Source organism: Martes martes (genome assembly GCF_963455335.1).
Source record: "Martes martes genome assembly, chromosome: 12".
Lineage (NCBI taxonomy): Eukaryota > Metazoa > Chordata > Mammalia > Carnivora > Mustelidae > Martes > Martes martes.
This window is the reverse complement of record NC_137900.1, coordinates 27,283,842-27,304,765: the sequence shown is the minus strand read 5'-3', so window position 1 is coordinate 27,304,765 and position 20,924 is coordinate 27,283,842. Positions and strand designations below refer to the sequence as shown.

General features: G+C 34.2%; 1 protein-coding gene across 5 annotated transcripts in view; it reads left to right on the top strand.

Annotated features, from left to right (window-relative positions):
* AGTPBP1 (ATP/GTP binding carboxypeptidase 1) overlaps window positions 1-20,924 on the top strand; it is a 153,034-nt gene that overhangs the window by 119,371 nt on the left and 12,739 nt on the right. For 4 of the 5 annotated variants that reach the window (XM_080819315.1, XM_080819316.1, XM_080819318.1 and 1 more), the window contains 7 exons: window positions 2,277-2,421; window positions 4,960-5,113; window positions 6,243-6,423; window positions 8,345-8,474; window positions 9,492-9,623; window positions 12,122-12,298; window positions 16,060-16,220. In XM_080819315.1, the coding sequence (XP_080675441.1) occupies window positions 2,277-2,421; window positions 4,960-5,113; window positions 6,243-6,423; window positions 8,345-8,474; window positions 9,492-9,623; window positions 12,122-12,298; window positions 16,060-16,220 (1,080 nt within the window). The remainder of the gene's footprint in view (window positions 1-2,276; window positions 2,422-4,959; window positions 5,114-6,242; window positions 6,424-8,344; window positions 8,475-9,491; window positions 9,624-12,121; window positions 12,299-16,059; window positions 16,221-20,924) is intronic. The other variant, XR_013967697.1, reaches the window with a different exon arrangement.

Sequence of the window (20,924 nt, the reverse complement as noted above, 5' to 3'; positions counted from 1 at the left end):
CTAGAATTCATTTCAGCAGGGTTTTCCCCCTACTTGTAATAGCAAAATAAGTCGTAAATGAGGGATGGAAATATAAGATGATATGCAGTTCATCTGTGCCTGAATACATTTTGTATTTCTTTTAATGGTAGGCTAATATAAAAGTACCCTTAATTTATCTCTTTCTCATAAAATTGGAATTGGAATTGTCAGTCAGCAAGTGCTTTTCTTTTTCACGTAGTCAAGTGAAAAGTCATAATATGACAGGTCGTGGTTCTGTTTTGTGTAGGGGTGATGGCAAGGATTTTTGTTTGTTTAGTTTCATTTTTGTTCCTTCTTTTGGCTACTTCCAGACCTGGAACTGGAATTCAGGTCAATTCGACACATGTTTATTAACTGTTTTCTATGTAACAAGCAGTATCCTACTTGCTTTCCTGAAACCTGAAATCCAGATAGGATTAAAATCTGTCTTTGCATGTGTCTTAACTTTTCATTTGTCAGCCAAGTCTTCCAATGCTTCTTTGTCTCATCTGCACAGTGAGAATAAAACTACTCCCACCAGTCTCTGAGAGAATATAACTGACAGACTACCGTATAGATGTAATGTGGTTGTTATTAATACCTCTCCAATTAGATGTTAAACTTAGGGGGGAAGAGAGTTGGCCAAAAGTTCTGGAATTTATTTTGTGCTTTCCTCAACCCATAGCACCTCGTCACTGAGTACTCAAGATATGGTGGCTACATTAATGAAGACAATAGCAGTTTGAAAATACCGTGCCCATGTGTATGTGCATGCACATAAATAAACTGTTGGTCATGGATTTCCTTTAGTTCATTACTTAAATCATAGAAGATGATTTGAAATTTTAGAAATTAGGTTGATAGACAAAGTACTCTCAGGCCATCAAATGTCAGTGATATTTAAAAGTTTAGAAAGTAATTGTAGTTTTAAAAACTTTTTATTAGGGAAATCTTCAAACATTTACAAAAACAGGTAATAGAATAATGAGACCACATTTATTCATCACCCAGTTTCAACAGTTACCAACACGTGTTTGGCTTTGTTTTAGGAATACTTTCACCCCTACCGCCACACTGAATTTTTAAAAGCATTTCCAGATATCATATTTATGATAAATACTTCAAAGATCTTTGTCTTTTAGAGATTTTTAAAGACAGTCTAACCATGATGCTATTATCACACCTAAGAAAATTCCTTGATATTATAAAATATCCTGTCATTGTTCAGACTTCCCCAGCTGTCTCATAAGTTTTGTTTTGTTTTTTTTTTTTTTAAGATTTATTTATTTTAGAGGGAGATACAGAGAGCACAAGAGAGCAAGCAGGAGCAGGGGGGAAGGGCAGAGGGAAAGGCAGAAGTGGGCTCCCTGCTGAGCAGGGAGCCTGACAGGCATCCCAGGGCCTCTGTCCCAGGACCCTGAGATCATGACCTGAGCTGATCATGACCCGAGCCGAAGGCAGACACTTAACAGACTGAGCCACACAGGCGCCCCTCATAAATGTTGTTTTATAGTTAATTTGTTTTAATCCGACCAACCAAGGCTGCACATTACATTTGATTTTTGTTGCTATGTCCCTTAAGTCTCCTTTAATATGTAGGTTGCCTTTTTTCCCCCCCTATTCTTTCTCCTTTATTTGTTGAAGAAACTGGGTCATTTGTCATGCAAAATTTTCCACGTTTTGGGTTTTGCTGGTTGCATCCCTGTGGTGATAATTAATTCTTCTATTTTACTGATTTCCTGTAAAGTAGTGGTTAGATCTAGAAGCTTGATCAACTTCAGGTTTGAGTTTTGGCAAGAGTACTTCATAAGTGGTGCAGTGAATTCCTGTTGCATCACATCAGGAAACACATCCTGTCTGGTTATTTCTTTTTTTGTAATCTTAAGATTGATAGTGAATTTAGTTAATTGTCCTCTCTGATCCATCCACTTGAACAGTTGCCATTATTAGCTTTTCATCTAGTGTGGTAGCAGTCACCAATGGTAATTGGTGAGATCCAGTAATGTGAATGGCTAATGAGGAATTAGGTTCTAAACTTTTTATTGATGTGTAGAGTCTCAACTCCATTTAGTAGTAAATCCATAGCTGAAAACTAGCGTCGGTTGATAGCAATTAACTGCTCCATTAGTACCAAGTCTAAATTTTATAAAATATTTAAGCTAAACTTTTTATAAACTGTATGGGTTTCCCCCCAAAGTTCTGTTTAAAAAAGTAGTAAGGAAAACCAGAACTTTTGTGTGGAAGAAATAAACATGTTTTTTGCTTTTCTATTGTAGAAATCACTTCTCAAGAAGTTCAGTTGCTGCAGGTGGGCAAAAGGGAAAATCTTACTATACAATTACATTCACTGTCAATTTTCCACATAAAGATGATGTTTGCTACTTTGCTTATCACTATCCATACACATATTCGACTTTACAGGTGAGAAGTCATTGAGTTGTTTTATGGCTGTCATTGTGCTATATGCATGTGTCAGATAATTGGAAAAAAAATGGTTTAATGAAATATCTTAATAAGATGAGAAAAAAAATCCAAGGCTGAATATTTTAGAAAATACAGTACTTGTTGAAAACATTAAAAGGAATAAAATGGAAATGTAGTCTTCATTTTTATTTAGTAAAAATACTTTAAAAATTTGAAAAGATTTTTACTCTCCATCTTTGTGTAGAAATCTATAGCTTTCCATGATTTACACATTTTAACTAGGTGAGATTTCCACTTGTTTTAATGAGAGGCATTAAATCTCATAAAAAATCTAACAATAGGAAAATGTGTAAGTTTTTCTGTAGGGAATTCATTTCTTTTAGTGGTTTGATGTAGAGTTCTAGATCCAGATTCTTTAGAATTTAGGATATAAATGTTGTTTTGTTTGGGTTCTTTTGAGATATGAGTGTTTGCATTGTAAAACAAAACTGAAAAATGAATTCAAGTAATTACTGTGGTAGATTTTTTTCTCAGTACAGAATGTCTGTCCTAGGTCATAGGGATATGATCAGTTTACCCAGGAAGATATTGGAATACTGTGATTTAGAAATAAGCTTCCAAATTATGAGGGGAAAAGGAGAGAAAAACATACTCTGCCCAACAGAAGAGATAGAAAGGCTGAGAATATTCAATGTGGCTGACATTATTTTAATAATGGTTATAATTTACAATAAAGATATTATCATTTATCTTTCTGTGCCAAATAACATAACATCAGAATATATAATGTTATTATTCACAGGGTTATATATTTTTGTTCTTTATTGATATTACTTTTTAATGTATTTTGAATTCCCCTCCTTTTTTCCAATGGCACTACCATGACCTTTGCAGGCATTACCGCTGCCTCTCCTCTCCACTCTGCCACTTCTTCTCACTGATGTTCTAGAATTCACTTCTATCCCCTTTCCTCTTCATTAGTTTTTCGCTCACATTATAGCAGGAGGGCTCCTTGGTGGGAAGATCTAATCCCATAAATCTTGTCTTAAAGCTCCTTAGTGATTTCTCTTGCCATTTTTATGAATCTTATGTCATCATTTCTCTACTGTTTTTCACAATTTTTGCCATATCCACGTATTGTTTGAACTATTTATATACTTAATATTTATCTTTAAATGAACTTTAAAATAATTCACTCTTTAAAGTTTATCCTCCAGCTAAGTTAATATTTGTGGTATTAATTCACAGTAAAATATTTGCCTGTTCATTTTTTGTTAAGGTTATCCACATGTCACTTATTTCTGTATCAGTTACCAGCCATACATATATATGCTGTGCCTTGTGAGAGAATGGCCTACGAGGCCCTTCAGTCTATGTTAATTCTGTTTCTCAGCTTTCCTGGTCATCTTTCCAGGGCATCTTTATCAGTTCTTTATTCCTCTTTCTTTTGTCCTGGTCTTCCCATGTACCTTCCTTCCACCTGCAGCACTCCCCTCTACCCTCCTCACTCATCCTTTGGATCTCAGTTTGAATGTGACTTCTAGGAGACCTTTCCTCACTGTCCAGATTCCACTAGGCTTCCTGCCCCTGATCACAGGCTTTCGTGGCACTCTGTATTTTCCTGAAGGTAGGGTCTAGTTGTTCCCTGTTACATCCCAATGCCAGGCACAGTTTCCTGCACAGAAATAGTGACCACTAGTAAATCGTGATTGTGTGAACAAACATAGGCAAAAGTTTGGAAACCAACTAAGTATCTTAAATAAGAGATTGAAAAATTTATGCGTGATATAACCATATACTAAAACCATTAAAACTTGTGTTTTCAAAAGACACATAATTCACATGTTGAGTGATATGATAATAGAGTTCATAATTATGAATGTTTGTGTGTGTACAAATTATTAAGTGATAAAAGCAGGTTACAACCGTATGAACCCTGGGGGGGAAAAAAAAGCAGGTTACATTGGCATTCGTTAGTAGTAATCTAGGTGATGCATTTATGGGTGTTTTAAATTTTTTTCTTTGTACTTTCTGTGTCTTCTACACATCTTACAATTAATCTTGAAATCAGGAAAAGTTGTTAAAAAAATTTATGCTTCATATTTCATTCTGCAGGTCTATAGTCACTTTTATAATTTCAAAGTTCAGAAAGCTTTAAAACCAAAAGCTTTCTCGTAGCCCATTTGGCAGCAAAGCCTGGCCTGAATTGATGTGAGCTTATTTAGAATATTGATTCCACTTCGAGTGACTCCACGTATGTTTTGCTGCAGAAATAATAATGTGCTTATTGCAGGCTGCTGGCACTGATCCCACTGGGGTATTGCAGAATTAACGGTATATGCACTGTATCTATCCCCCTTTCTCACCTGCCCCAAATAACTGAGGTTTGAACTACATCTGACTCCCTGAGGGTTTCAGAGAAGGAATTAGGAGTCTGATTCACTTTTGTTGTGTGGAACTCTGGATACATTTGTTTCTGTTTATCCTAGGGAGTTTTTAAATGATTGTATACTTTGCTTTTAAATTTTTATCAAGATGCATCTTCAAAAATTGGAATCAGCACACAATCCTCAGCAAATCTATTTTCGAAAAGATGTGTTATGTGAAACCCTGTCTGGAAACACCTGTCCCTTGGTGACTATAACAGCAATGCCAGAGTCTAATTATTATGAACATATCTGTCAATTCCGTAAGTTTGTCTTCTTCACTCAAAATACCAGTTATTCTTATTTTTCTTTTCTTTGTATATATTTTGTAAGGGCAGCAGTACTAGGAATAGGCATCAGAAGTCCTGGGTTCTAGTCTTGGTCCTATTACTGCCTGGCCTTTGGCCTACTTCTGTGCCTCATTTTCCTCATTTTGAAAATGGGGGAGTTGTGTGAGATTATCTCTGAGGTCTCAATATGAATATTCTGTAGTTCTTATCCTTAGAAGTCCTACCCAAAGTATAATTCAACAAAATGTTTGAAGAGTTTACATGAACTCTTAAAACATTTAAAAATTTAAATTTAAACATTTAAAATTTAAAATTTGCAATTAAAAATTTATAATAAACTGTATTAAAAATTTAAAAATTTACAATAAACTAATTTTATTAAGATTAGTAATTTATTTATTAAACTAATAAAATAATTTTATTATAAGTAAAACCACCAGAAACCTATCAAATGCTTTGATGCCAGCACTGAATAGCTACTTGTTTTTTCCTGCTATTTATATTTTTTTAAAATTGTCTCAGATGTACAGCTGTAATAGAAAAAATAAGAAAACTGCTCTAATTTTGATAAGAAGTGGGTGGACTGAGTGGTTATATTGTAGACCTATATATCTAAATGTATCATGAAAAAATGAAAAAATTTTCTTCATAAATCTCTGAGCAGATATACCTTATTTTATCTGTGCTTATCATAGCAACTATAAAACGGGTAAAATGACATTTTCCCTCCCCCCCATGACTTTATGAAAAATAAATTTATATTTAAAGCTTCCCCAATTACTTGTTCTTTATAAAAAGCAAGATTATATAAAAGAACTAGTTTTAGATTAATTATTGGGAAGTAAATAGGCAACTCAAAAAGTATTTGTTGTGTAATGTTTACACTATGAACTCCTTTAGGACATGGCTTATATGGGTTTTATCTGTTTTCTCTAGAGGACCTTGTGCCACTCTTGTATATAGTAGGTGCACAGGAAATTGTTGCTATGAATGTGTATCAGAATTTACAATTGAATGGAAATATTTCTAAATCCCAAAGTCAGACAGCATACAAATTCTTAGTAGCTATTCATTTTAATTTGAGATTTTATGTGTACTTTAGGAAACCGCCCTTATGTTTTCTTATCTGCTCGGGTACATCCTGGAGAAACTAATGCAAGTTGGGTAATGAAGGGAACATTGGAGTACCTCATGAGTAATAACCCTACTGCCCAGAGCCTACGAGAATCCTATATTTTTAAAATTGTCCCTATGCTAAATCCAGATGGCGTCATCAATGGAAAGTAAGTGAAGCAAACATTAGAGACATGCTATAGACAATGTGGCTGTTCAAAATACTAGAATCCAGCTTAATTTGGAAAACAAATTGAGAAATTTTTCTAGAACAAAGAAATTTTTGGTGGGGAATTCATCTAAGATAAATTTTTAAAGGAAAATACATTTTATGTAGCAGTATCATATTTTGAGAAATTCTGTATTCTACAAGAGTATGATTTTATGAAATGTATGTCTTGCTTGAATTGTTTTGGAAAAATCAGTGTTGGGATATGAGAAATATATTTAACATATCCTCTTATATTCCTTTTTGTTTGTCAGTGGCATGATCTTGGCTTGTTCTAAGATTTAGCATCTTCTGGGATCTCTTTCCACTGATACGGTTTGGCTCTCTCTACTGGCCTCTTCCTCGTAGGAAGAGGTATAGTTTTGACAGAAATAATTCTTCAGACTGGAAATACTAGAAGATATCTTCTTCTTCTTCTTTTTTTTTTGTTATTTTTATTAACACATAATGTATTATTTGCCCCAGGGGTACAGGTCTGTGAATCATCAGGCTTACACAATTCACAACACTCACCATAGCACGTACCCATCCTAATGTCCATAACCCAGCCACCCTCTCCCTACCCGCCCCATTCCTCTAGCAACCCTCAGTCTGTTTTGTGAGATTAAGGGTCTCTTATGGTTTGTCTCCCTCCCGAAGATAACTTCTTTTTAAGTGGAGATGGCTTAACAGTTAGTGCAGTTTATTTTTTGTGGGAATTAGGAAAGGTCTCTGTTTCTGAAAGATGGGAATTTGGTCTTGATGTTACGAGCATCTGCAGAGCTGAAGATACCATATTTTATTTATTTAATAAAGATAGCGTGGATAGTTCTCATATTTTAGGAGATTTTTTGAATGAAAAAGCTAGAATAATGTCCTTTTAGGTAGTATCTTACAGAATTAAAATGAGACTTTTATGACTGGTTTTAATTTAGAAACATATTGACTAGTTAAAATTCTGTTTATATTTCTGTTATCACCTTCTGATACTTGCTTAAATTTTTGCTCAGTTGCAATACTTAATACCTGCAATTAAATGAAAATATATTTGAATTTTTCAAGAATGTAAACTTTTCATATACTTCTCCTTTTTAGGAGGGCCCAGCTCAGATAGCACTTTCTCTTTTCTTTTTCTTTACTTTTTTTTTAAAGTAGGCTCCATGACCTGTCTGGAGCCCAACACGGGGACCAGTGTAGGGTAGAACTCACAACCCTGAGATCAACACCCAAGCTAAGATCAAGAGTCAGATGCTTAAGCAACTGGGCTGCTTGGAAGCCCCCCAGATAGCACTTTTACATAGTAACTAATACAGTTGAAGTACATGATATTAGTATGTAACAAGTGATTATTACATAGCCAGAATGGAAAATAAATTTTAGAGAGCCTGGAATAAAATGAGAATTAATTTTTTCCTTTTTAAAGATTTTATTTATTTGCTTATTTATCTGAGAGAAAGAGCGAGTACATGTGCACTCATGAGTGGTGGGAGGGCAGAAGCAAGAGGGAGAGAGACTCTCAAGAGGCTTCTGGCTGAGCGCAGAGCCCTACACTAAGCTTGATCTTAACGACTGAGATCTTGAGCCGAGGTCTTGACCTGAGCCGTAATGAAGAGTCAGAGGAGGCTCAACAGACTGAGCCACCCAGGCGCCTCTTAGTTTCCCCAAGTTTTTTTTTTTTAATAGGTTGACAGTGTTGGCCTAAGTATCTGAAAACTTACCAGGTTAAATGCATGTAAAACAAGATCTTACACAAAGCAAATACTTAAGTGTTTATTTAATGACTAATGTATTTACTGGAAATAGTTAATAGTAGACTCATCAAATTAAACATAGGTAGGAGTTTATCAGTACTAATGTTTGTGGTTGTGTTTACGTATGTGTAGTCACCGCTGTTCTTTAAGTGGAGAGGATCTGAATAGACAGTGGCAAAGTCCAAATCCAGATTTACATCCTACAATTTATCATGCTAAGGGGCTACTACAGTACCTGGCTGCTGTGAAGCATTTGCCACTGGTAAGTATTTGTCTAGTCACAGAGATGCTTTCGTTAATTAACAACTCAGCATTATATGGTTATAAAAGTTAAGTTTTAATTTCAAAAGCAGTTTCTTTAAAATATCTTCTATTATCAATTACTTCTGTTATCAATTACATAGTATCAGTGTATTATGATACCAAATTAATACAGTGTATCCATATTCTTATTTCATCAGGTTTAAGGTTTATAGTTCGCATGAGCTCTTTATCTTTTTTGTTTACGAATATTGGTAACTCCTGGTGGTAAGTTTTAGGTACTTAACTTCACTGTTGAAACAATACTAAGGTAACAGGATGTATCTTCCAAATTCTCAAACTAGAAGAAGCTTATTTCTGAGTTCTTTAGTCAACTCTGAAGGAGGTAGGTCTCCAGTTTACACATGAAAGGTGGCGTAGGCAGAGTGGTAGACTTCCAAACATATAGACGCTATATGCTGCTTCTGTTTTCCGCAGAATGTTTCCGTTGTATTATGGTTTAAATGAGGTGATCTTCCTTTGGGAAAGATAGGAAATCTGTAGAGAAGGAGCAGCAGTGACATGCAAGCCTCTTCTTCATTTTAAAAATGATGCTCTTAAAAATTAAATTGAAACCATACCCTTTTTTAAATAGTGTTTTTCATGAGAGCATTTTCATGTTCTTTCAAATTAGGTAAATGTTTTAACAACCCTGGATCAGTGATGATTGCTCTGTAGATTTGAACTGTAATTGACCTTATTATTTTTTAAATGGTAAATAGTAGATACATAAGAAAGAGTGGAACTTGTGGCTTAAAATGCAGGTCCTGGAAAGGATTTAGCCATTCTGGAATTAATCACAGATCCTTTCCAGAACACAGTATTGCTACTTTTATTAGTTCTACTTGTTAAATGGTGGTTCAGTTACAATGTAAAAACAAAGAAACAGACTCATTTATTGTCTTGGTATTAATTAGCTTTATTTGGCAGTATATGAATTTGAAACTTTTTGACTTTTAAAATATATCGTATTTTCCAGGTTTATTGTGATTATCACGGCCATTCCCGAAAGAAGAATGTATTTATGTATGGCTGCAGCATCAAAGAGACCGTATGGCACACCAGTGATAATGCAGCTTCCTGCGACGTTGTGGAAGATGGAGGATACAGGGTAGTTATTACAGAGATGTGTGGAGTTTTGGAGTTCGAACATGCATAGCACTACAGAAAATAATTTAACATACACGAACTACTCCGATTCAGCAAGTGTTGCCATTTTGCCGTTTTTTTGTTTCAGATTTTTTCAAGTTAAACATTCTAAAATTTTTGCTTTTCATATTTAGATTCTTAATCTATTGGGAATTTATTTTTGTATGAGGGTTGGGGATCTAATTTTAGTTTTCCCATATGTAGCCAGTTGTCTCAGCCCCATTTATTAAACAGTACATCCTTCCTGTGCCAATTTATAAAGCCATCTGTTACATACCATGTTTCCACGCGTCTGGGTATGTTTTGAGGCATGCCCAGGACTTAAGGAGATCCGACTGCTTCACGCCCTGGGTGCTCTCCATTTGGGCACAGTGACTTTCCTTACTATATTTGTGCTCAAACAAAGCACCCCAGGTTATTTTCCCAAAAGAGTTTTAGTAGCATACCACTGCCATGAGCAGAAATTCAAAGGCACATTTTCTTTTTGGTGTCTTCTTTCTTCTTCCCCTTTCCCAAATAAATAAAATGATTAGGGTTATATAAAAAGAAAAAAAAATGGGAACACTCCAGAAACAAAAGTAGTAAGTGAAAAAAGTTATCTCTCAGTCACGAATCATTTCTACCATGTGTGTTGTGAGATTGCCTCTAAGAACATTAATTCTGAAATGTATGTACATGTAGCCTATGAAGTTCTCTTTTAATTCCCATACCACGGCCAGTGTGCATTGCTTTGCATTTTTATCACTGTACAGACGTACCAAAATTTGTTTCTTAGTAGTCCAACCTGTTAGTGGCTATTTGAATAGTATGGCCAGATTGTCCTACAAAAAGGTTGTATAAGTTGATACTGCTCCGTACAACAGCTGACAGTGCTGTTTCCATACCCTTACTACAGCATGCGGTCGTCTCTGCCAGGGAAAAACTGAGGGTTTTAATTTGCATATCTGTAATTATAAATGAGGTTGAGTATCTTTTCATATGTTTGGCCAATTATGACCTCTCCCTCTCTTTTATAGGCCTTTTCTTATATTCTTTGCTTATTTTTATACTGCTCATCTAATCATTATTGTTTTTAAGCTAACAACTCTTTATATGTATCACAAATATACTAAAACATTTTTTGTGTGTATGTGGTAACTTGAAACTTGCATCATGTTTATTGATTTTTTTTAAAGGTTTTATTTATTTGATAGATCACAAGTAGGCAGAGAGGCAGGGAGAGAGGGGGGAAGCAGGCCCCCTGCTGAGTAGAGAGCCCGATGTGGGGCTTGATCTCAGGACCTTGAGATCATTACCTGAGCCGAAGGCAGAGGCTCAACCCACTGAGCTACTCAGGTGCCCAGTTGATTTTTTTTTTTAAATGACTTCTGAGGGGCACCTGGGTGGCTCAGTGGGTTAAAGCCTCTGCCTTTGGCTCAGGTCATGATCCCAGGGTCCTGGGATCGAGCCCCACATCGGGCTCTCTGCTCAGCGGGGAGCCTGCTTCTCCCTCTCTCTCTGCCTGCCTCTCTGCCTACTTGTGATCTCTGTCTGTCAAATAAATAAATAAAATCTTTAAAAAAAAAATAAATGACTTCTGAGTTTTGAGGCTTAGAAAGACTTCTCATCCCAAGATTTTTTTTTTTAAAGTTCCACGTTTACTGTTTTTAATTTCATTTTGCAATTTTACTAATTGTACGTTTAAATTCATGATCCAGCTAGACTTGAACTACTGAAGAGTGGCTTCAGCTCGTTTATCCCAGTGGCTCTCCAGTGGTGTCAGCAGTTCGGGAGTGATCAGTCTTCTCTCCACTAATCATTCTAATTTTAAAATCTGCCTTTGGTTCTAATTCAGAATTCTCTTTCTTTCTGGAGATATATCTACTCCCACACACTATCACAATTTTACTTCCCTTACATATGTAATTAGGTTAATATCTGTTGGATCATGTCTCTAGTCAAAGCCTCTTCTTTCAGAGTTGCCCTGGCTCTGCCCCCATACTTACACACTCCAAGAGAACCTGAGAATAATTTGAAGTTGAAAAGGTTGTGGGCATTTTGATTGTGATGTCTTAGCTTTGTTGATTAATTTAGAGCTCATTGACATTTATAATGTGAAATCTCTTAATTAGTAGACCATCTTTCATGACTAAAGTTGCTTTGTTTTTTAAACATGAGGTTTTTTTTCCCATAGTTTTAAAACATTTTTTAACATAGTTTTTATTCATTTATTGGTTGCTACTGTGAATGTGATCCTTTATTCTGTTTTCTAACTGATTACTGTTCATCCAGGAAAGCAGAACATTCTAAATTAGTAAAGAATGATTTGGATGCTTGGAAAAGCAGAGGATAAAGCAAGAAGATCCACACACATAGCCCTGCTCTAATCACTGTGCTTTTGTGAAAAGTTTTAAAAATTACAAAAACAATATTATTTTAAAAAAACCTTCATGAAATCTTATGTCATTCTTACCTTTGCAGACTTTGCCTAAGATACTGAGCCATATTGCCCCAGCATTTTGCATGAGCAGCTGTAGCTTTGTAGTAGAAAAATCTAAAGAATCTACGGCACGTGTCGTAGTTTGGAGGGAGATCGGGGTACAAAGAAGCTATACCATGGAAAGTACTTTGTGTGGCTGTGATCAGGGAAAATATAAGGTAAAACATCTCAGGACTTCAAGCAGTAAAAATTATTTGAAGGACTTCCTTTTCGTATAGTATGATGTTGGTTTTCAAGTATGTATTAATGTCACATTTGTTATACTGAGTTAAATGTAATTTGCAAGAATAGAACTGAATCATATGCAATTCTTTTTTACTTCTCTGTACTTAAATAGCTTGCTTTTGGTCTTTATGAAATCTTGGTTGAGCCTATCTACATCATAATTTTTAAGAAGGCATGTTGTGGTACATTAAATATTGACTGGTAACTTATGAGCAGTGCAAGTAGTACATTATGAATAAAAGTTTTCTATCATTTTAATTTGTTGGATGCAGATATATTTATATGCATTTAGAAATACATTTATTTATAAAGTTTTATATATTTAGATGTGTGTGTGTGACTTTTAAGTGCATATTCCTTCATTAAAATGTTTTCTTTACTAAGACTGCTCTTCTCTAGTGTCATAGACTTTTTTTTTTAAAAGATGTGTTTATTTATTTGAGAGGGAGAGAGAGAGCATGAATGGGAGGGGCAGAGGGAGAGAGAGAATCTTAAGCAGATACCACACTGAGTGCAGAGCCCACCACTGGACTCAGTCAAGACCTGAGCTGAAACCAAGAGTTAGATGCTTAGCTGACTGTACCACCCAGGCGCCCCTGGTGCCATAGTCTTTTATTGGAAACAACTGGGGCTTAAAGTTTACTTTTGAAATTAAAGACTAATAAAATATTAGGTGACTTTGAAGTTTTTAATTTGGAAGATTGAGAACCTAATGGGCAATCATTTGAAGCTTGGATAATCAACAGCAAACAAATGAATATTACAAGTACTTATTTTTCTTGCCACAGAAAGATTTTCAGGTGTCATGCTAATTATTCCTCATTCTGTTTGATTTGGTTTGGTTTGGTATAGGGCAAGAGGAAACTAAATTAAGAGTGATTTTCATATACTTCACATAAAAATGGTTGTAACTTTGGAAGGAGTTAAAAATTTTCCAATTGGTTAGTAGTAAAAATGTCAATATATTATAGTTGACTGAAAGCTTAAATGGAGAGCCTAAGTAATGACTTTTTCAGTCTGTACCAAACTGGGAGAAAATTTTAGAGATCTTGCAACTGACATTCAAACTTTAGGGGCCTTGTAGAGTAGAAGTTAATGAAATTTTAGTACTTTCTGTTGAGTGACTTCTCTAAATTTTAGGTTGACCAGAGTATATTATTCTTACAAAATGTCTTTTGAATTCTCTTCAAATACTGTGAAACAGTGACTTCTCATCTACTAAGGACATGATGGTGATAGGAGATAAGATGTGCTAGAGTACTCTTCTAGTTTCCAGCCCCTGTCTCCTAATCATTGCTGTCGTGGACAACTTTAACAAGAGTCTCACGTTCTGTGTGTAGGATGGGAACAAAGCTTGAGAATCACTTTTGTATAAGACCATAGGTGTCTCTGAGGAAAAAACCCTTAGGCTGTATGATTTATGGAAATAAACTGTAAATTACTTCTTAAAGAGATCCTTTATGCAGTCAGACAGGAGAAGGCAACCTAAAGCATCAGTGTTTTTGAAACTAGCCTCTGGGGGTAGGCAGAGAAGTAGGGAAACCGAGGTTTACATGCCCTTTGAAATCAACTATAAGATATAGCAGTAGTGCTTTCTTACTATATTTGGATTCTACTGATAGACTTTCATTGGATTTTTTAAGACATTCTATTTGTATTTTTATAAATTTCTTTGGTCATTTAAAAAAACATTTTAAAAATAGCTAAAATATATTTTGAAACATAAAATGTTAGACCAGTTTTCTAAAAATTATTTTTAAAAAAACTATAGACTTTTAAAAAATAAAATGGGTACCTAGTAAATACTCATTTTTTAAGTATGATTTAGTTAATAGAGTTAATGTTGATTTAAAACTTTTTTTTAAATTTAAAACTCTTATGCAGAGAAATGTCCTTTTCTAAGCCATTTTTTAGTGTCTAAAATTCAATACTGTGATCATAACATTTATTTTTTATAAGCTTTTTTGTTATTGTTAATAAACTTTGATTTTGTTTTAGATGCATAGCTGAATTGAGTGGAAAGTACATAATTCCCATATAGTCCTATCTGCCCCTACCCCTGTAACATATACTTTTCAGACTTGTTAATGTTAGCTAATAAGTTGTACAAGTTTAATGATATTTTAAGAAACAGTTCTTTTCACCTCAAATATTTTCTTATATTACTGAATTTTAGGCTGTAAATGATATCCTTATTTTTATTTTCTGTGAGCTACTTCAGAAACAGTCATAGCCTTTCTAAAGCTTTTAAATTAGGAAGGCAAATGAAACTTCTAATAAAGTTAGGTTAGACTGTTTGGAGATGGATACACTGTCTAATCTGTCAGTCAAATGGGGCAGCTGGATGAATCAGTCATTTGAATGTCAAGCTCTTGGTTTCATCTCAGGTCATGATCTCATGGGTCATGGGACCAAGCACCACATCAGGCTCCCCACTCAGTGAAGGATTTGCTTGCAGATTCTCTCCCTCTCTCCTTCCCCTTCCTCTCAAATATAAAATAAAAAATAAATCTTAAAAAAAATAAATAGTCATTATTATAAAGGCATGTGTTTTGTGCAGGGTAGGGTAAGTAACAGTTTTTACAATTTATTTTCTTCAGTTACTCTGTGCTTTCAGTCTGGTCATTGTAAAACTGTTTTAAAGTACCTTTTCTCTAAATGATGTGTGCTCTCATTTTCACTGCAACTTTTGTTGGTGTAAGGATTTCACTTATTTTAGAGATTAATTTTTATATGAAAATTAAACAATAAGCAATGTTTTGATTTATAGTCCATTTTTATCATTTTATGTGGGAACATTAAACTTTTGATAAGCCTTATATTGTTTATTGGGGAACTGTCAGTTAGAAAAGGATAATGAGTTGCAGTAAAATTTTCTTTTTGCTGCAGTAGACCAAATTTGAAATGGGCATTCCTAATTGACATGGAATGTAGAAATTTATTTTACTGCTACATCATTGATCTAGATCTGTTTGATTTCTTTTTCTTTTTTTTTTTTTTGACATAGTTACCTTTCTTTTGTTTGTTTTTTATTTACCATTTTCTTTTATCATACAGTAAAAAGTATATATGGTAATGTTCAGATATACAAATTAGGGCCTTGATTTTGACAGTACAGTATTTCAACATTGGCATCCAAAGTAGTGGATTACAAGAAATACTAGCAATGTCTCGCAAAAATATAATTTCACACATGAACTCCCAAGAGTAATATAACCACAGAATGTTTTTTCCCCTGTGTGTTAGTGAAAATAGTTTGCATGTAATGAATGAGAACAAACATTTAGAAACGGTTTTTTGAGACAGTTTCCTTTGTGACCTAAAATGATCTTATATTGTTAAGACATTGTGCTTATTGAGTTGTAGCCCCATACAAAGCACCTTTTAATTTTATTAATGTAATTATAAATTTCACCTATGTAATTATAATGATGACAGCCAGAGGATAGCGAGTGAGTTGGAGGAAATCAGAGGTGGAGACAAACCACGAGAGACTGTGGACTCAGAAAAAAACTGAGGGTTTTGGGAGGGAGGGTTGGGGGTGGGATGAGCCTGGTGGTGGGTATTAAGGAGGACATGTATTATTGCATGGAGCACTGAGTGTGGTACATAAACAATGAATTTTGAAACACTGAAAAAAAATTAAATTTAAAAAAATGTCCTAATTACATGTATGAAATTGCTTTATTTCTAGGGTTTACAGATTGGTACTCGAGAATTGGAAGAGATGGGAGCAAAATTTTGTGTTGGTCTGTTGCGTTTGAAAAGACTGACGTCCCCATTGGAATATAATCTGCCTTCCAGCCTGCTTGACTTTGAAAATGACTTGATTGAATCGAACTGCAAAGTAACTAGGTAAGACACACTTGTTTCCTTCTGTTATTGTGTGTAGTATACTGTTAGACTTCATTAAATTGAGGAAAGGCACAGAGATTTTGATAGCCAAGAATATTTTTAGAATTACTATAATTAAGTTTAAATGTCTAGATTACATACTTATTTGTTCCAAATTGTGATAATATTCTTCATTCTTTTATTTGGATTGAGATTGTAATGAAACATCCTTGTGTTTTGAATGCTATTTTTAGTGATCTTAATGGTTTACCTTTTTTTTTTTAAGATTTTATTTATTTATTTGACAGAGAGATCACAAGTAGGCAGAGAGGCAGGCAGAGAGAGAGGGGGAAGCAGGCTCCCTGCTGAGCAGAGAGCCCGATGTGGGGCTCGATCTCAGGACCTTGAGATCATGACCTGAGCCGAAGGCAGAGGCTTAACCCACTGAGTCACCCAGGTGCCCCAATGGTTTACCTTTAAACCCCCAAAAAAGCAATGTGGAAAACAGTACTTAGATTATATTTAAATTAAGAGGACTTGGAATCAGGATTCATACTTGAAATTTTATTTTGTTGATATCTACACACATCAAATGGTTTTCCAGTAATCTTCTGGTTACATATACTAAAACCAGCTAATTAATTTAATATCCTGCCAAATAATTTAATATAACTTATTTATTTAATTATATTCACCAAGTAATATTCTCAATAGATAAACCTTTGCTCCTTAAATATTTATAAAATTTGATCAGTTACAGCCTCAGACATAATTCAGTATTATAATTCTTAATCATAATACCAGATCTTAGCATTTTATAGTTTGATGGATATGGGTAAGAAAATGCTCATTTTGTAGAATCTTCATGATTTTTCTTGTTAGATATTGACTTGTCATTTGTCAGTTTATTGCTATGCTCTGTTACATATATTAGTTTAGGAGTTTTATGTTGTGAAACATTAATTAGAACTCTGTTCTTTTTAATGTGATTATTGAGACAGTAATCACCTGAGTTCTCTGCTGGAAGTACATATTTATTATAAAGATTGTCCGTTGTTCTGACTGATATTTAGAAACCTTCCTTCAAGTTATTTCAGGTGTTCTTTATTCTCCTAGGTTTATTGAAGTATAATTCACAAATAGAATTGTAAGATTTTGTGATGCTTTGATATATGTATGTATTGTACAAGGATTGCCCCCAACATACCCATCCATCAGTGCACATGTTTATTGTTTTGGTGTGTGTGAATGAATATGACCATTTCAGTTCTGCTCTTCAAATTTCAGTCATACAGTCTAGTATTATCAGCTGTAGTCACCATTCCTTTTCAGTGAAGCCTTCAGACCTTATTCATCTTGAGGCTGAAAATTTGTACCATTTTACCAGTCTCTCCTTTTTTCCCTACACCCCAGTCCCCTGGCAGCCACTTGCCTACTCTCTGTTTCTCTGAGGTCCATTTTTTTGTTTTTGTTTTTGTTTTTGTTTTGATTCCACATGTAAGTGACACCATGTAGTAACTGTCTATCTTTGGTTTATTTCACTTAGCATAATGCCCTCCAGGTTCATCCATGTAGCAAATGAAAGGATTTCCTTCTTTTTAAAGGCTGAATTATACTTCATTATATATCTGTATATTACATTTTCTTTATCCATTCATCCATTGATGGATACTTAAGTTATTTTGATACTTTGTTACAAATAATACTGCTTTGAACATGGGAGTGCAGATATTTCTTTGATAGCTAATGATTTTATTTCCTTTGGATATGTACCCAGAAGTGGCATTGCTGGATCATATGGCAGTTCTACCTTTAATTTCTTGAGGAACCTCCATACTGTTTTCCATAGTGCCCATACCAGTCTATGTGGTGACCAGCAGTGTACAGTTGAGCACCTTTTCATATATCTGTTGGCCCTTCATATGTCTTCTTTGGAAAAATGTGTATTTAGGTCCTTTTCCCAATTTTAAAAAATTGGGGTTTTTTGCTTTTTAGCTGTGAGTTCTGTGTATGTCTGGTATTAACCCCTTATTGGATATGTGCTTTGCAAATATTTTCTCCTATTCCATAGGTTGTCTTTTTATTTTGTTGATGGTTTTCTTTGCTGTTTAAAAGCTTTGTAGTTTGATGTGGACCTACTTGTTTATTTTTGCTTTTATTGCCTTTGCTTTTGGTGTCAAAAAAATTATTGCTAAGCCCGGTGTCAAAAGAGTTTACCCATTGTGTTTTCTTCTAGGAGTTTTATGGTTTCATTTCTTAATTTCTAGTCATTAATCTGTTTTGAGTTGATATTTGTATATGGCGTAAAGTGGGGGTCTAGTTTTATTCTCTTGTATTTGTTTATCTAGTTTTCCCAGCACCATTTAATGAAGAGTCTGTCTTTTCCCAATGCATATTCTTGGTTCCTTTGTCAAAAATTAATTGGCCATATATGCAGGGGTTTACTTCTGGGCTCTCTATTCTGTTCATTGATCTATGTGTCTGTCTTTATGCCAGCACCATGCTGTTTTGATCACTATCGCAGGATTATTTGAAATCAGGAAGTGTGATGCCTCCACCTTCATTCTTTTTCAAGATTGCTTTGGCTATTCAGGGTGTTTTGTAGTTCGATTGTTTCTTTGAAAAATGTCATTGACATTTTGATAGGGATTGCATTGAATCTGTAGATTGCTTTTGGTAGTGTGGGCATTTTAACAACATTAGTTCTTCTAATCCATGAGCACAGACTGTCTTTTCTGTGTATTTGTGTCTCCTTCAATTTCTTTTATCACTTTCTTATAGTATATATCTTCTACCTCCTTGGATAACAGTCCTGTTTTATTCTTTTTGCTGCTTTAGTAAGTAAGATTGTTTTCTTAACTTCTCTTTCATAGTTCATTGTCAGTGTATAGAAATACAACTGTTTTTTGTGTATTTTATTTCCAGCATCATTACTGAAATTGTTCATTATATCTAACATTTTTGTATGAAGTTTTTAGGGTATCTATATATAACCTTTCATTTGCACTAAGAGAAAATTTTACTTCTGTTCTGATTTTGATGTCCTTGGTTTCTTTTTCTTGCCTAATTGCTCCTAGGATTACCAGTACTAGGTTAAATAAAAGTGTGAGAATGGGCATTCTTGTGTTGTTTCTGATCTTAGAGGAAAAGCTTTAGCACTTTATCACTGGATATGATGTTAGCTGTGGGCTTATATCAATTTATTATGTGAAGGTGTGTGTCATCCTCTTTCAGTTTTTATCATGAATGGATGTTGAATTTTGTCAGGTATTTTTTCTGCATCCATTGATGTGATCGCATGATTTTTATTCTTCATTTTGTTAATGAGGTATATCACATTGATTGGTTTGCAAATGTTGAACTATCCTTGCATCCCAGAGATGAATCCGACTTGATTATGGTATATGTTTGATCCTTTGAATGTATTGTTGAGTTGAATTTCCTAATACTTTATTGAGGATTTTTGCATCTAAGTTCATCAGGGATATTGGCCTGTAATTTGTTTTTTTGAATGCCCTTGTCTGGCTTTGGTATCAGGGTAATGCTAGCCTTGTAATATGAGTTTGGATGTGTTCCCTCTTCTATTTTGGGAGGAGCTTGAATGGATTGATACTATTTCTTCTTTAAATGTTTTGTAGAATTCATCAGTGAAGCTCTCTGGTCATGAACTATTCTTTGTTGGGAGATTTTTGGTTACTGATTTAGTCTCCTTAGTAATAATTGGTCTGGTTAGGATTTTCTATTTATTTTTTCATGATTTAGTCTTGGTAGATTATACATTTCTAGGAATTTATCCATTTCTTCTAGGTTATTCTATTTGTTGGCATATTGTTCATAGTAATCTCTTATAGTCCTTTGTATTTTTTGGTATCAGTTGTAATATGTCCTCTTTCATGTATAATTTTATTTGAATTCTCTTTTTTCTTGGAAAGTCTAGCTAACAATCTTTTTTTTCTTCAGAACATTAGCTCTTAGTTTCATTCATCTTTTTTTTCTTTTTAGTCTCTTGCATTTATGTCTGCTCTGCCTTTGTTATTTCCTCCCTCAGCTAACTTTGGGCTTAGTTTGTCCTTTTTCCTTGAGGTGTAAAATTAGATTATTTATTTGAGATCTTTCTCTTTTCTTACTATAGGTGTATATCACACTAAATTACCCTATTAAAACTGTTTTTGCTGCATCCCATAAATTTTGGTATGTTGTGTTTCTATTTTCACTTGTCTCAAGATATGTTTTGATTTTTCTTGACTCATTGGTTGTTCAGGAGCATGTTGTTTAATCTTCACATATTTGTGAGTTTTTTTCTTTTTGTAGTTGTTTTCTAGTTTTAAATCATTGTGGTTAGAAAAAATGCTTGATATGATTTCAGTTGTCTTTTATTTATTAAGATTTATTTGTGTCCTCACATGTGATTTACCTTGAATAATGTTCTATGTGTGTTTGAGAAGAATATATTATTTTCCTGCTGTTGGTTGGAATGTTCTGTATATGTCTGTTAAGATCCATCTGGTCTAACATGTTGTTTAATTCTAGTGTTTTTTTATTGATTTTCTGTCTGGATGATCTATCCATATTGGAAGTGGGTACTTGAAGTCCCCTGCTAGTATTGTATTGCTGTGCATTTCCTTCTTTAGATTTATCTATATTTGCTTTATTTAATATGTGCTTTTATGTCAAGTGCATAGGTATTTATAATTATTATATTCTCTTAATTGACACTTTTATCAT